At 44.5% G+C, this 13,498-nt stretch overlaps 1 protein-coding gene across 1 annotated transcript in view; it reads right to left on the bottom strand.

The window, feature by feature from the left end:
• LOC111071658 (potassium voltage-gated channel protein eag) overlaps positions 1 to 13,498 on the bottom strand; it is a 41,240-nt gene that overhangs the window by 18,740 nt on the left and 9,002 nt on the right. Inside the window, 1 exon segment of the mRNA XM_022363128.2 lies at positions 3,072 to 3,192. Within this exon segment, the coding sequence (XP_022218820.2) occupies positions 3,072 to 3,192 (121 nt within the window).

The following is a 13,498-nucleotide window of genomic DNA, read 5'->3' as shown; positions in this document are numbered from 1 at the left end:
TTCAGGGGAAGTTTGCCAAATCGAATTCCAACTGAAAGTAGAAAGTAGAGCAAATAAAGTTTTTATGGTCGTCGAACGGCAGGGGGTGTTGTGCTGGTTCGCTGAGCAATCTGTTCGCTCTTCTATGCAGGCTAATGAGTGCTATCCCATCCACTGGAGTTATATTGGATTGCAGCTCAATTGGGTAGACAGGATCCGTGGTATATATGTAGGTGCCAGTCTGAACAGTTTCTGTCTGCCCCCTCTCACACACACTGTGCGGAGATTTGTTAGGGGGATTTGTTCGGAGAGGACTACTGCCCAGACTACTTCCAAGTTGCATGGAAAAGGCACGCAGTTGGGCAAAGGCATCAAAGGAATCACTGAACGATTACTTAGCCGCTTAAACTATGTATATCGGTTTCCTTCTCCTTCCGCTTTCTACTTCCCATCTGCCATTCTGTCTCTCTCTCTCTCTCTCTGCATCTCTTTTTATCTTTGCTTAAGTTTGGTTTTCGTTGGTCAACGTTTCTGCTTGAGTTTCGTTTTCTTTTTGCTTAGTTTTCGCTAATCTTTTTCGTTTTTCTTTTTTCACACTCAACCACAGAGCAGAGCAGAGCAGAGCAACAGAAACAACAAAAAAGTAGGTCAAAAAAGCACACACTGACACTTAAAGAGAGATGAAGGGAGAGAGGAGTGAGGGAGGAGTGGCAAATTAAAGGGGGTGGGGGTATGGGTATGGGTATGGGTATGCATATCTCTAGCTAAACGGTAGATTGGCATTAAAAAGTTTATGGTTTTTTCGGGGCCAAGCAACTGGGGAATCATCCGCTGATGCTGCAAGTTTAGTAGGTGCGTTGAGGTGCGTTGAGGTGTGGTGAGGTGAGGTAAGTAGTGACGCTGGGCTTCCTTGCTCTACTCCACTCTCTTTGTGTGTGTTTGCCCGTGTGGCTGTTTGGCAATTTTTGGCCTGCGAATTACACACAATTCTCGGGAGATTCACGGAATCCATGGGCCTCTGTATGGGGCCCCCGCTTGTTGATTTATGAGCTGCCTGTTTGAGGTCAGAGCGTGGCGGGGATAGTTCTTCACAAATTAAAGCAAACAAATGCAGTTAACACTTGTGTGTGGGTCGTGGGTCTGGGGTCTGTCTCTCTCCCCATCGCGGCATCTATCGCCAAAGCTCTGCATGGTATATTTTTTTGGTGCGCAACCAGACCGGAAGGCAATTTGAAATGTAGATGGGAATGGGAAATGGAAAATGGAAAGGGGAACAGGCAACCCACGAAAGAACAGAAAAAATAGCCACAAACATCCTATCCTTAACTAGGGCGAACTCGCTCCTCTGCTCTCCTCTCCTCTTGGAACTGCTGCTTGCTCCCACCTCTCAACGGCAGCATCCAGTTGCAGCTGCCTTAATTGTTGCACACTGCGCTATAAACAAAGGCCACTCAAACGGAGCGGCGAAGATAGTGAATGGAAGAGCTGTCCATTTGCATTAAGCAGCAAAGTGCATTAAGGTTCGACAATGGATTTTTAATGGTCGCCTCGAATGGCCTGACGGTACGGGAACGAAAGGTAAATTAATTAAAGGAAAACTACGCCAAGCAGACGAGCAGACGAAAAACAATAAATGAACTTCACATTCATTGTTCGCCAGAAACAGCTGGGGATAAGCCGTTAAGCAGATGAACACGGCCAGAGATGGATGGGGCTCTAATGGGGTCAGGGCAGGGGAAGTGGGGTGCGGTGCGGTGGGGTTCAGGCCAGGTGCGTAAGCATGCTGTTAATGATAGGATAGACAGTGTGGATGGAAGCGGATCCATGGAGTGGTGTGGGGGAAGTACAACAGTGTGGGAGGCGACGCAGCAGAAATCTCTTACAATCTCTGGCAATCCTCTTAGCTGGCAGCTGCACCTCCCACACCCCTCTATCTATTTCCACTCTCCCCTGATTCTGATCCTGATTCTGACTCTGGCTCTCTGGCCGTTATCCTCCTCCTCCTCCTTCTGTAGGATTATGTAGCTTACAGTTTGAGCATCACAGCTAAAAAGCTAATATTTACACACGAAATGAACATGCAACGCTAATAGAGATAAAAGCAAAAGAGATACTTAAACAGAAAAGCAGAATGAAAGAGGTAGATAGGGATATATACTTATATATCTAGATTAAGAGTACAACTAAATAAAATGCCTGGGAAAAAGGAATAAACTAAAATAAAATAAATTATTAAGGAAACTTCAGCTTCAGGGACCAAAGTTCTTGATACCCATCCAGATCGCTTGTTCTTGTGACAGTTATACGATACTGAAACACAGTGATACGTGATATACAAGTAAAAATGTCTGCAGAGTGACAGACAAATGGTCTGACGGACTGATGGACTATTTGATGACTTTGTGTATCAATTAGCCAATTAAAACTCAGGAATGTATTCCCTTTTTATGCCTTTAAAGCTCCGCTACACTTACTTCCCTGCACGACAAACTTCTGGCCAATAAATGCTAGGGTATAAAAATAACGAGAGGGAAGGTTGTGAGTCTCGTCAGTGGCCGCGACTCTACCTTTTTACCTCATATCTTGAGTTGGCTCACACTTTCCATGAGAGTTTGTATTCTGTGTCACAGAAGTCTGCAAAGAAAATCGGATTCCTCTAGCTCTTGTAGTTTCGGAGAACTAGCCGGACAGGACGGACAGACAGGACATAAATATATCGATTCAGCTGTCCTTAAACTCTTCGAGTACCGGGCATAATAATGAATTTTCAGCTAAGTGGTAGATTTTGTGGATCCAATTTTTTTAACCCATCATACATGCATTTAGTTCGTGCCACCATTAAGGCATCCAAATATCTCAAGAAAGAAACTGAACGAATGAAATATTTTCGTACATACGCGCGTGTTAGCACATGTAATACACTAATAGAGTAACACCCATGAAACCATCAAAAACAGTAATAAGATGAAAAAAGTGATGAAAACAGCAACAGCATCAGCAACGAGAACAAATAACGGGAAGAAACAGCAGGAAACAACAACGAGAACAGAGCGAGTTCGGAGTGAGAATAAATCGGCAATACGTACACATACCTGCACGACTTCTGCATGACCTCGGCCCGGTTGTAGCCGCTGATCTTGCAGAAGGACTCATTGCAGTAGACGATCGGAAAATCGACGATTTGTGCGTTGGCCAAAAGAAACGAGCTGTCCGCTGGAAGAGAAATGAAGATTTATAATATTAAAAATATTGTATGCAAACTAAGTTAATTTATATTCGCTTAGTTATCTTAAATTGATATGGTGACCTTCTACCAGTTTGAATATATCATATTTTTGGTTAAGGCGTACTCGTGCTTTTATCCCGCAATTCAGAGTTTAGACTCTAAACTTAAGAGATACTTTATTAGTTTTGCGGTAGATGTGGACAACGTTCCCGCTCGTTTCATTCGAATGGGCTTGCTCGACTTTGCATAGCTTGTACATCGACGTAAAAGTTCTTGCTGTTGTTATTATTATTTATGTGCAACCAACACTTAATATAGGAAGGATACATGTCGATAGTAGAAGCAACCCATTGATAAATGAAGCCCGCAACGGGAGCGTTTTATGTGCAGCCAACCTACATAGTCATGAATACCTTTCCACACATAGATACTCGCATGCTCACAGTATGCAACAGCAACAATGTGGCTGCTGTCAGTGGGTATGTAAGCTATCTAGTTGAATGCCCGTATCCGTTGGAGTTTATCAGAGTACTCGTACTTTGGCCGTAATTGGAACATTTCAAATGTTGTCATTCATAATAAATATCGTTTTATTGACTGCACCCGTCCCATACATCGACCGAATGGCACTCAAGTGCTCAGTCATTCAGTGCGTCAGTCGGTGTGCTTGTCAGTTGCTTAGTGAGTCAGTGAGTCAGTAAGTCAGTCGGCCGACTAATGGCGGTTGTTATTGCTGAACGGGTGGGTTGTAAGCAGGTAACATGTGTAAACCACGCGCTGCCATCGCACGGCATGGACATGGACACGGACACGGACACGGACATGGCGTCGAACTGAAGGGGGTTTTCTGTCCCCTTCCCTTTTTCTCCTCTTTTATATGTAGCTTGTTGACTTGCTATGAGTTGTCGTTGTCTGTGAACATTTGCCTGGTTCTGTGTCGTATCACATTTTTCTTTGCTTTATTTCCGATTTATTAGCATTCAAATGCGTGCTCGTTGTTGTTTCAACAAGATATTATCTATTATATTCAGACTTTTCTCCATTGATAAGATTTAAAACGAAGGACTTTAGGTGCCCGCCCCAATCCAATGCCCTCCCATGCATTCAAATGTTCAACAGGTTTTCCAATAAATCTTCTTCAGTCATCTAACTCTTGTTTTAATAAAGATGTATAGAAGATTCATGATATTTTAATTTTATATTTCCCATTTGCAGCTGCAGTTGAGTCTAGTTTCAGTTCCTGCAGTTCCCCTAGTGCCTCTGAGTCGGCATGCAACGTGCTTTAATTCGATGTGCGACAGAACAGAGTCGAAATCGGTTGATGTTGCCTTTTATTGACATTATATAGAGAGGCGTGACTGGCGAGAGGCGTTGAGAGGGGCATGCGAGTGCGAGTGGATGGTGGGATAGGTGAGCAGCTAAGTATGCAAATGGGGCATGGGCATGCAGCCATGGCATGGCCAGAGTTGCGTGTTGCAGGTGCCAGACACGGCCAGAGCGAGAGAGAGAGAGAGAGAGAGAGAGAGAGAGTAGAAGTAGCAGGAGTATGAGCTGCAGCAGGAGCACACTAACCCACATTGACATGGACATGGCCAAGCCAATGAATATGTATAAAAATATTCACATGCAATGGCCCGATGGCTGCTGTTGGGAAATGGAAATGCATATTTATGTGTTTCACACACACACACATGGACTCATCTGCTGTTTTACGACAGCAACAAGGACATCAACATCAACAACAGCAACAACAGCAACAACAGCAACAACAGCAACAGCAACAACTTTTGCTACTTTTGCTACTTTGTAGTGTCAACATTTGCCCCGACGGAGTGGGCAGGAGCAGTGGGTGGCTTTGCCGGCAATCTCGTTACGCTCTGAAAGGTGATGGAGAGGCAAAGGCAGAGGCAAAAGAGGAGCGAGAGAGGGTGCCAAATAGTTTATACGTGGAATAGTTTAAACTGCCCTGGGGACAAACTGTTATACATACATATATATTTTTATTTATTTCTATTAATTGCATATTTTATATAATATTAGTTTGCTTTTTTTTTCTTTTTGTTATCCTTTGTATTGTGATTATTATATATATAGATTAAATCAAATTGAATTTTATTCGTAAGTTAACTGCATGACTTTCCACATAATTGATTCGTTTTCCTTCGATTTCAAGCTTGGGATAGTTTCTCTAGTGGTCCATTAAATAGAATACGAGCATATGAATATTTGGATATTTTGCCATATTCAGAGACAAATATAAAGGCCAGCTCACCGATAACTGTTTTACTATGTGGAAATTGCAGTGTAACAAATAATTAAATATCCTGTATCCTGATTTGTCCGATGCCTGGAGTGTGCAGTCTTGCCTTGTTCTTCCCGTCCCAAGCAGTTCTTTACCATACAATATGACTTGTGACTGATAGCTGATGTCTGATATCTGGAATAATGATTTCTTGTAATGTTGCTCTGGCAACGCATAAACCCCTCGGCATTGTGTGCGTGTTTGATTTTGCCATTATGTCAACGTCACAATATTTTACTTGGGAATGCGGTCGGTTGGGTGGTGCCGGGGAGCCGGGGAGCCGGGGAACCCATGGCTAAATATGCCAACTTGGCAGGCAATGTGTTTGTCTCCGTATGCGTGTGTGGGCCCCCCCTCCTCCACCGCCGCCACTCCTTCTCTCTCTGCTAGTCCTTCGTCTCTCTCCTAGTCCCTGTGGCTACAGCACTTAATGGCATTCAAAGCTGGCGCGCAAAGTTTTGCAATTTGCCTGGGCGATTTCTTCCCGGCCGCGATTTCTTTTTAAGCCGCCACATTCTGTGCCCAACCGCATCCCGTAATGCCCCCAAAGTGGAGTAACGGTAACCGGATTATGGCTTCAAGTGGAGCAACGGAGCCAAGCGGAATGTGGAATGTGGCAAACGGCAAACGGAATCTGTTCCGGTGTCAGCGGCAGATGAACAGGAAATCCAATTGAAAACAAGCTTCACAGCGAATGAGATTGCAGGGACTACATATATGTACATACATATATAAATATAAAAATAATCATTTTCCTTGCTTGAGTGACGGTTATTTAACATCTAGGAATCAAGTGACTGCATGTCGACTCAAATGTCCGGAATACTTGCTGTTGCTGGTTCAATAAATATTCGGTTGCTGATTCGAATTCAAATTTTTTAATTTCAAACGTCTTTCCCTTAATATTATCAGCCGCTACGAGTTTTGAACAAAAATGCCACTAGTCGCGTGCCGCAAAAACGGAACAAAAAAAAAAAAAAAAAACGGCCGCCCCAAAACAAAATTTATAAATCATAACTGTAGTGCTTAACATAAATAAGTATTTCGAAGCATAAAGATCCAAGTTGTTGTTAATTATTTGCCACAGGAGTGGTAAATGCACTAAGTATTGATAAACTCATCAGCTGTCACGGGCAACAAACTCAAGCAGCTGCCACAGAGCTGGAGTTGCAAATCCTGTCAGCAACCGACAACCGCAACCGCAAGGGAATATTCCAGGGGTCAGGGAACCGATAGATGTCCGACAGCAGCACTTGGCGCCGACCCCTTATCGACGGGCCCTGATTGCCCAATCATTTATGAGCTCGATTATGGATGATGTATGCATTATAAATGTCGAACGTTGACAGTTAGGAACCCCCCCCGACCACTCGTGTCACACCCACCTGGCACTCCAGCAGCGTAAGGCGTAAGGGCAGGGGAAAGCTACATTTTAATTAATGATTTTTTGGTTTTGATTTGAAAAGCAAGCAAAAGGCGAGCCAAGAGCCAAGAGCCCCAGCTGAGAGCAGACAGAAGCCAAAAGGCAAACCAGAGACAATCAGCATCTAGCACTTAGCCCGCAGTACCTTTTGAGGCACCGTGCCGCCACTCGGCTAAGCTGTTTGGTAATTTGCGATTCGTTGACAACTCAACCTGAAATATTAATGGGTCGCAAACAGAATACGAGTAAGTACTTGGAATCTGGGCTCGGGGTTCTTGGTTCTTGGTTTTGGCTATGGGTCTGAGGACCGTTCCTGTTCGCGGCAGGCGGTCCATGTTCCTCGATGATTGATGATGCAGCACCGCTGAACGTTCCCTTCCATTGCCAATTAGCCGTGCAGCATTTACAGTTGTAAGCTGACCGAAAAGACGTAGAAAGAAAAAAAAAATATAATAGGGAAAGCTACTCTTGGTGTTGTTGCTGGGGACCGTTGCTGTCGTTGATTGATTTGGATGTACATATGTGGTAGACCGCAGCCCGAAAAGAGTCCACCTAAGTGGATTTGTTACAGGCCTTGGCCTGGCTGGTGGGGAAGGGGGAGGGGGGAGTTGTCATGGGTGTGGAGACCTCCGAAGGATAGAACAAAAATAGTCCATTAACTAAATACACCATGAACAAACCATTCTCACACATTGGCCCACTGGCACCCAAACCTACACACACACAGGGACACACAGGGACACAGGGACCCACTTATATACATGCAAATGTGGTTGCAATTTTTGCTAAACTTTCATTTCCGCCTGGCCGCCGTACAGTGGTGCCAAAGCGGCGCTACAAGTTATTGTTTCTGCATTTCATTAGAAGCGATATTAACTTAGAGCTTTGGCCTGCGGCTGTGGCTAAATGATAGCTGCCAAATAACGATCTCTGCTGCCAGAACCATGATCTTAATCTCTACAAATTTATTCTCCTTAAGCTCCGAATTCGGATGGGACCAACAGCCGCTGCTTAGAATTTGTCCGGCTACCGTGGAACCACTGTGCACGGCCTTCCTGCTCTGTTACTTTTGCTTTTGCTTTCCTCTCAATCTCCCTAATCTCCGCTCTCATGTCGTTCCGCCTCCTCCTCCCCTCTGTCACTGGTTTGTCTCTCTCTGTCGCTCTCTCTGTCCTCTCTCTCTCTCTGGCTTTATCTTTGGCCATTTTTTTTCATTATTGTTTTGTGGTTTTTGCATTTGCCATTTTCGTTGTCGTTGTCGTTGTCGTTGTCGTTGCTTTTGTTCGGAGCTTGTCACAAGAGCACTCACATACACATACACATACGCCAATACACACACACACACACACACACACACACACACACACACACATACACTCGAAGCGGGGCTTTTTATGACATTAGTGTGAATGGCGACCGTTATACGTTTGAAGCGGCACAACGGTCCTTGCAATTATCCTTTATGCACACCTAATGTTCCCAAACCCACCCCCCCCCTCCCCCGTATCTGCCATCCCCTGCTCCACAGCCACGATACCCCTTCTATACCCCCCACACCCCACCCGCTTTTGGGGCTGCGATTAGGCCACAGATTGCCAGATAGCCAATGTCATTTTGCTGCGCTCTGGTCCCTTCCCCCTAATCCTTTGCGACCAAACACAACCACTGCCTCTGCTTAGTCCTGTTCGGAACAGGCGAGTGAATAAATTTTATTGTCCGAAAAGTGAAAAAGAGGCGCGGCCCTGTCAGCATTGCGATTTAATTACATTAGCGCCAGATGGAGAATGCACGGAGACAAAGAGCGACAGAGACAAAGGGCGATAGCTGGGCATGGTGGGTGGGGGCTGAGGGGCTGAGGGGCCAACACGACCAAACCGCGTTGATTAGGTAACCCTGTTACTGCTGCTACGGCTCCTTGGGGCATGCTTTAAAAGAATTGCAACAAAGTTTCATTCGAGCCATTCTATTTTCGCATCCCTCAGTCTCGCTCCACAGCCAACCCTCCCGCTACAGCAGCCGCTCCCCCTTCAACTTGTCGCATAATGGCATTAATAATAAACCTCACGGCGCCCTCCCCATGCATCTCTCTGTGACTTTCTCGCTCTCCTTCTGCGCTCCCCTTCTCCCTCTGTGTGCGCCACTTGGCATTTGTTATTAAATTTGCATAATTAAGTGTGAAGCAGCGATCCAACCACTGAACCACTCTACCACTCAACCACTCAACCACATGCGCCTCACAGCGTCACAATCAGAGAAACAGAAGGATAGATGGAAAGAGAGAAGAGAGATGAAAGAAGAGAGATATCTACGCAGATATCTAGGTACATTTAAGTCTTTGTGGAATTATAGTGTAATATGGAATACTTTAAGCTATTTTATTCAGTGCAAAAGAAACACTTGGAAAAGAAAGCAAGCAAAGCAACAGAGGATCGGAAAAAGAGCTGATGGAATGCCATACTTATTTTAGTGTCGATGAAAAATATTCTCTGGGAAATGGGCTTAGGACTATGGAATAAACAGGGAAAGACGGGAAAATGGAGCCAGAGCAGTTTCAGCAATTTATTTATTCCAGAATCCGAAGCACATAAAATCCAAAGGATATACCAGGATCCCTTCATTTCCATTTTTCCTCTTCACACCTTTTTTGATTCCAACCGTGTTCTGTGAATGCCTCTTGGACATTCGACTTCAAGGTCAATTGTGTGTTCGTGCTGTCGCTGCACCAATAACCCGACTTCTACCGTAGCCCCTCAACCCCACCCACCACCACCGCTGACTGAAGGTTCATTCAATATTTCCCGCGGGGCATGCGGTCCGATTCAGCCATTCCAATATTTTTTTTCTCTGCTTAAAATGTTGTCCAGCATTTCGGAGACTTTCCACCAACAAACGTGACTGTATCTGCTCTGCGTGTGTTTGTGTGTGAGAGTTGGTCAACACACTAGCACACACACACACACTTGGAGAGCTGCTGGCGCCATTGGTTTGCCACGCTCCGCCTCGTTCCGCCTTGCGATGCCACCGACTCGCTTTTCCTGATGCCACATTAAAGTTTTGGTCGTCGACATCGTCATTTCCTCTCCCAACTCTCTCTTCCGTTCTCTCTCCTCTCTCTAGTGTCCAACTAGTGTGTGTCTTTGTGTGTGTGGGGGAATGCCTTTACGTGGGTCTGGTAAAATAAAAAAAATTGCGAAAAAGTTGATTGCGTAAACTTTCAACTTTCGGTCCCCGCCCAGCAACAAAGTCGGTCGGCCCCAGAGCTGCCAACTTTTCTTTGGCTCGCCAAGTGCAAGATCGAGTTTTAGTTTCAAATATACAAACTTACATATGTACATACATATGTACACATGTATATATGCACGAGTGTGAGTGTATGTGTGTTTTTCTCTGTTGGTGCCTCTCTCTTTTGCATTTTGGCCACAAGTTCAGTTTTGCCTTGCGTTTGGTTGGCGCGTTGCGTGCTGCGAGTGGCCCCAAAAAGCGTGCTACACTTTGTATTGATAAAAAAAAAGCAAATTAGCCAAGCACACACACACACTCACAGCGACAAGCGGCGAAAGATTGAAATAGAAAGAGCGAACTAAAAAGGATAGAGAGGCAAAGGGAGAGGGGAAAAAGCGAAAACTGTTTAGCAAATATTGAAACCAGCGAGGGAGCATCCATTCTATCCTATATCCATACATCTAATCACTTATAGTAGAAGCAAAGATTTGCAGTAACAAAATATTGTTTTATCTGCTCTCTCTGCGCTCCAAGTGGTGTGGGAAATTGAAGTTTCATCCGGGCAATAGCAAACATTTCAGCAGCGAGTGATTTTTACAATTTGCACGGAATTGAACGTGGGATAGATGCGATGGCTACAGCTACACACTGTGTCGGAAAATAACGTTAACTGATTTGATTTTTAAATTTAAATTTGCCGTAGATATTCTGCTAGCGCTGCCATGTACCGCAGCTACCGTTGCGAAGAATGAAGACTTGGCACTTGGAACTACGATGACTGAATCAGGCCTGAATGGTAAGTCTACCATATTCTAAATTAACTAACAGTATGAAATTTAAGTTGAAATTCCTCACGATATTGTGCACACAAACGCCTATGTAACGGAAAAATGAATACTTGGCTATTAATTACAAGGACTGAATCCGGCCCAGGGCCCTTTGGGAAATCCTGGGTGAAAATCTCATGTAAGTATACCAACAAAAAACTTACAAAATATAGATTCTTCCATTCTTCCATTTATCTAGTTATCTTTTGCCTAATCCGAATTTATTTGTCTGAATAGGAAAAAATAATCACTTATAATAATATATCTTACATAATGATAATAAATAATCATAAATATGTCTATTAATAATACATATTAATCTCTCAATATAACATCTATCTACATATCTTTTATCTTTCGGCTTATCAATATTTGTTTCTTATTACTAATACTCCTTTTAATCTCGTTTTGTATTCATTTAGGCATCTATTTATCTACTTATCTATTCCCAACTTGTATTTTAATTTTATGACTATTTATCTACGGCTTATCTAATTTAATTCTTCAATCTAAATTGCTATATTTACACAATATTACATACTTATTGAGCATTATACTAGTTGTCCACATAAGGGTGGTATTCAAATTGGACAGTGGAAAAACAGATGAATTTATGATGTGGCTACAATTTATTTTTTGGAAAACTCAGATGAGATAAACAGGTAGACAGATAAACTCAGATATTCTCAGAGCTAAAGGGAGACAGCTTTCGGTGACCAAAGGTCACTTTTATGCTGGTTGCAATGGGCACTGTCGGGGGGTATGGGCTGCTTCTTAATTTTGATGTGGTCTCGTCTCTCAGCTGCTATCCCCACCGTAATGTCCCACCCTGCACAACACCAGCAGCACCGCCAGCACCTGGCCAGAGACAGAGACCCACACAGATGCATTTGCACACGTGCAGTGGGACCACAACGAAACAAAGGAGAAACTACAAGAACTTAATCCAATTTGACTGGGGACAGCAGCGAAACTTGGACTTGCCCCCAGCCCTGCCATCCCCTGCTAAGCCCTGCCCTGGCCTGCGCATTACCCATTCCCCAATCGCTGACCATTCTTAAATGGCCTTTTACTTAATTCTAAGTGTCGTTTGACTGCTGCCAGTAGTATCTGTCTCTGTCTCTGTGTCTTTGTCTTCCTCTGTCTCGTGTCTGTAACCCTCTCTTGCCTGGAGCCCGCGCTTTTCAGTAATTAAAGCACACTGCCTCTGGTCACATGTGTGCGGTTGTGGCATATCCAAGAGCAAATATGATTTTCACACAGGGAACGAGCAGAGAGAAGGCTTGAGAAAATTAGGGAGGAAGCACCAACCACCCAGCAACCTGTGGGTGAGCAGCAACACCCACATTATCGTGTGGGTTTGGTGCAGTATAAACGGAATCCTTATGAATTACGCAAGGCTTAAGCTGGAGTGGCTGGTGGCTGGCCCAGGTGCTGGGGGGGTCACAATTATCGCCAGCTGGTCAGGATGGTCAGGATGGTCAGGCGGCATCCAATGGCATTGAAACCCCCTGAGTTGCGCATTGATTTCTATGGAATTTCCATCGCAAAGGTCAAAGCTGCACGCGAGCCCCAAAAAATATTCAAGAGGCAGCCAAGAAGTAGAAGAAGCAGCAGAAGGAGAGCAAGAAAGCGACCAAGAAGCAAAGCAAAAGAGGGCGTCCAAGGAGAGGCACAGAGCAGAGGTGCTCGACTTTTGAATGCCTCCTAATTGAGTAAAATACAGAAGCAAGAAGTTCAAGTTCTGCATTCAAGTGCAGAATCTGAATGTAATTTAAGTTTATTTAATAGGAGAAGCGAGTTGTAAGTATGTTTTGGCTAGTTCATCCATCGTTTATTTGTTTCCACAAATGAACGAGGGGGAACGAGATCCTCTACTACTTTTTCTCCTTAGAAATCATTGTTTGCTTATCCGTCTAAGGTATCATTGCTTACTTATGGTTCGGTAGATCTTCCTGTTACCATAACCATATTCAAGCTGATCTCAGTCCTGTATACTGTATACTCTCAGCTCTGTTCTTTGATACCCTGGCATTTCACTCCTTTTGTGGGGCGTTGATTGGCGGCTTGATTGTTATGATTACACTTGGCCTGGAGCTGGAGCTGGAGCTGTAGGGCCCGCTCCGACAGGCCATTGCGACAACATGGCGTATGATTAATGCGCGAAATACACTCGTACTTTACCTGGCAACCACACAATAGCCGAATGACACGAAATCTCCCCCAGCACCACACGGCACAACAACTTTGTTTGCTTTCTCATATTTATTTGGGTTCACCCTCACCCTTTGTTTCCTTCTCTTCTTCCCCTTTTTGCTTTGATTTAATGCTACACGCCAGAGTCCCAGTTCGAGTCCGAGTCCGTTCCCCGTTTCGAGCCCATGTTCGTGTACGCCTCCGTGTCCGTGTCAACAGGCCACAGTCCAGGTCGATTCGCGTGGAGCCGCCTCCGGCAGGTCAGGGCAGATTATTCTTATGAGTGCCATTGCCTTTGTTCCTTTCGCTTTGCATTGGATAAT

Source organism: Drosophila obscura, unplaced genomic scaffold (assembly GCF_018151105.1).
Source record: "Drosophila obscura isolate BZ-5 IFL unplaced genomic scaffold, ASM1815110v1 contig_185, whole genome shotgun sequence".
NCBI classification, from domain to species: domain Eukaryota; kingdom Metazoa; phylum Arthropoda; class Insecta; order Diptera; family Drosophilidae; genus Drosophila; species Drosophila obscura.
The sequence above is the reverse complement of the archived record's forward strand: the minus strand, read 5'-3'. Positions and strand labels throughout refer to the sequence as shown.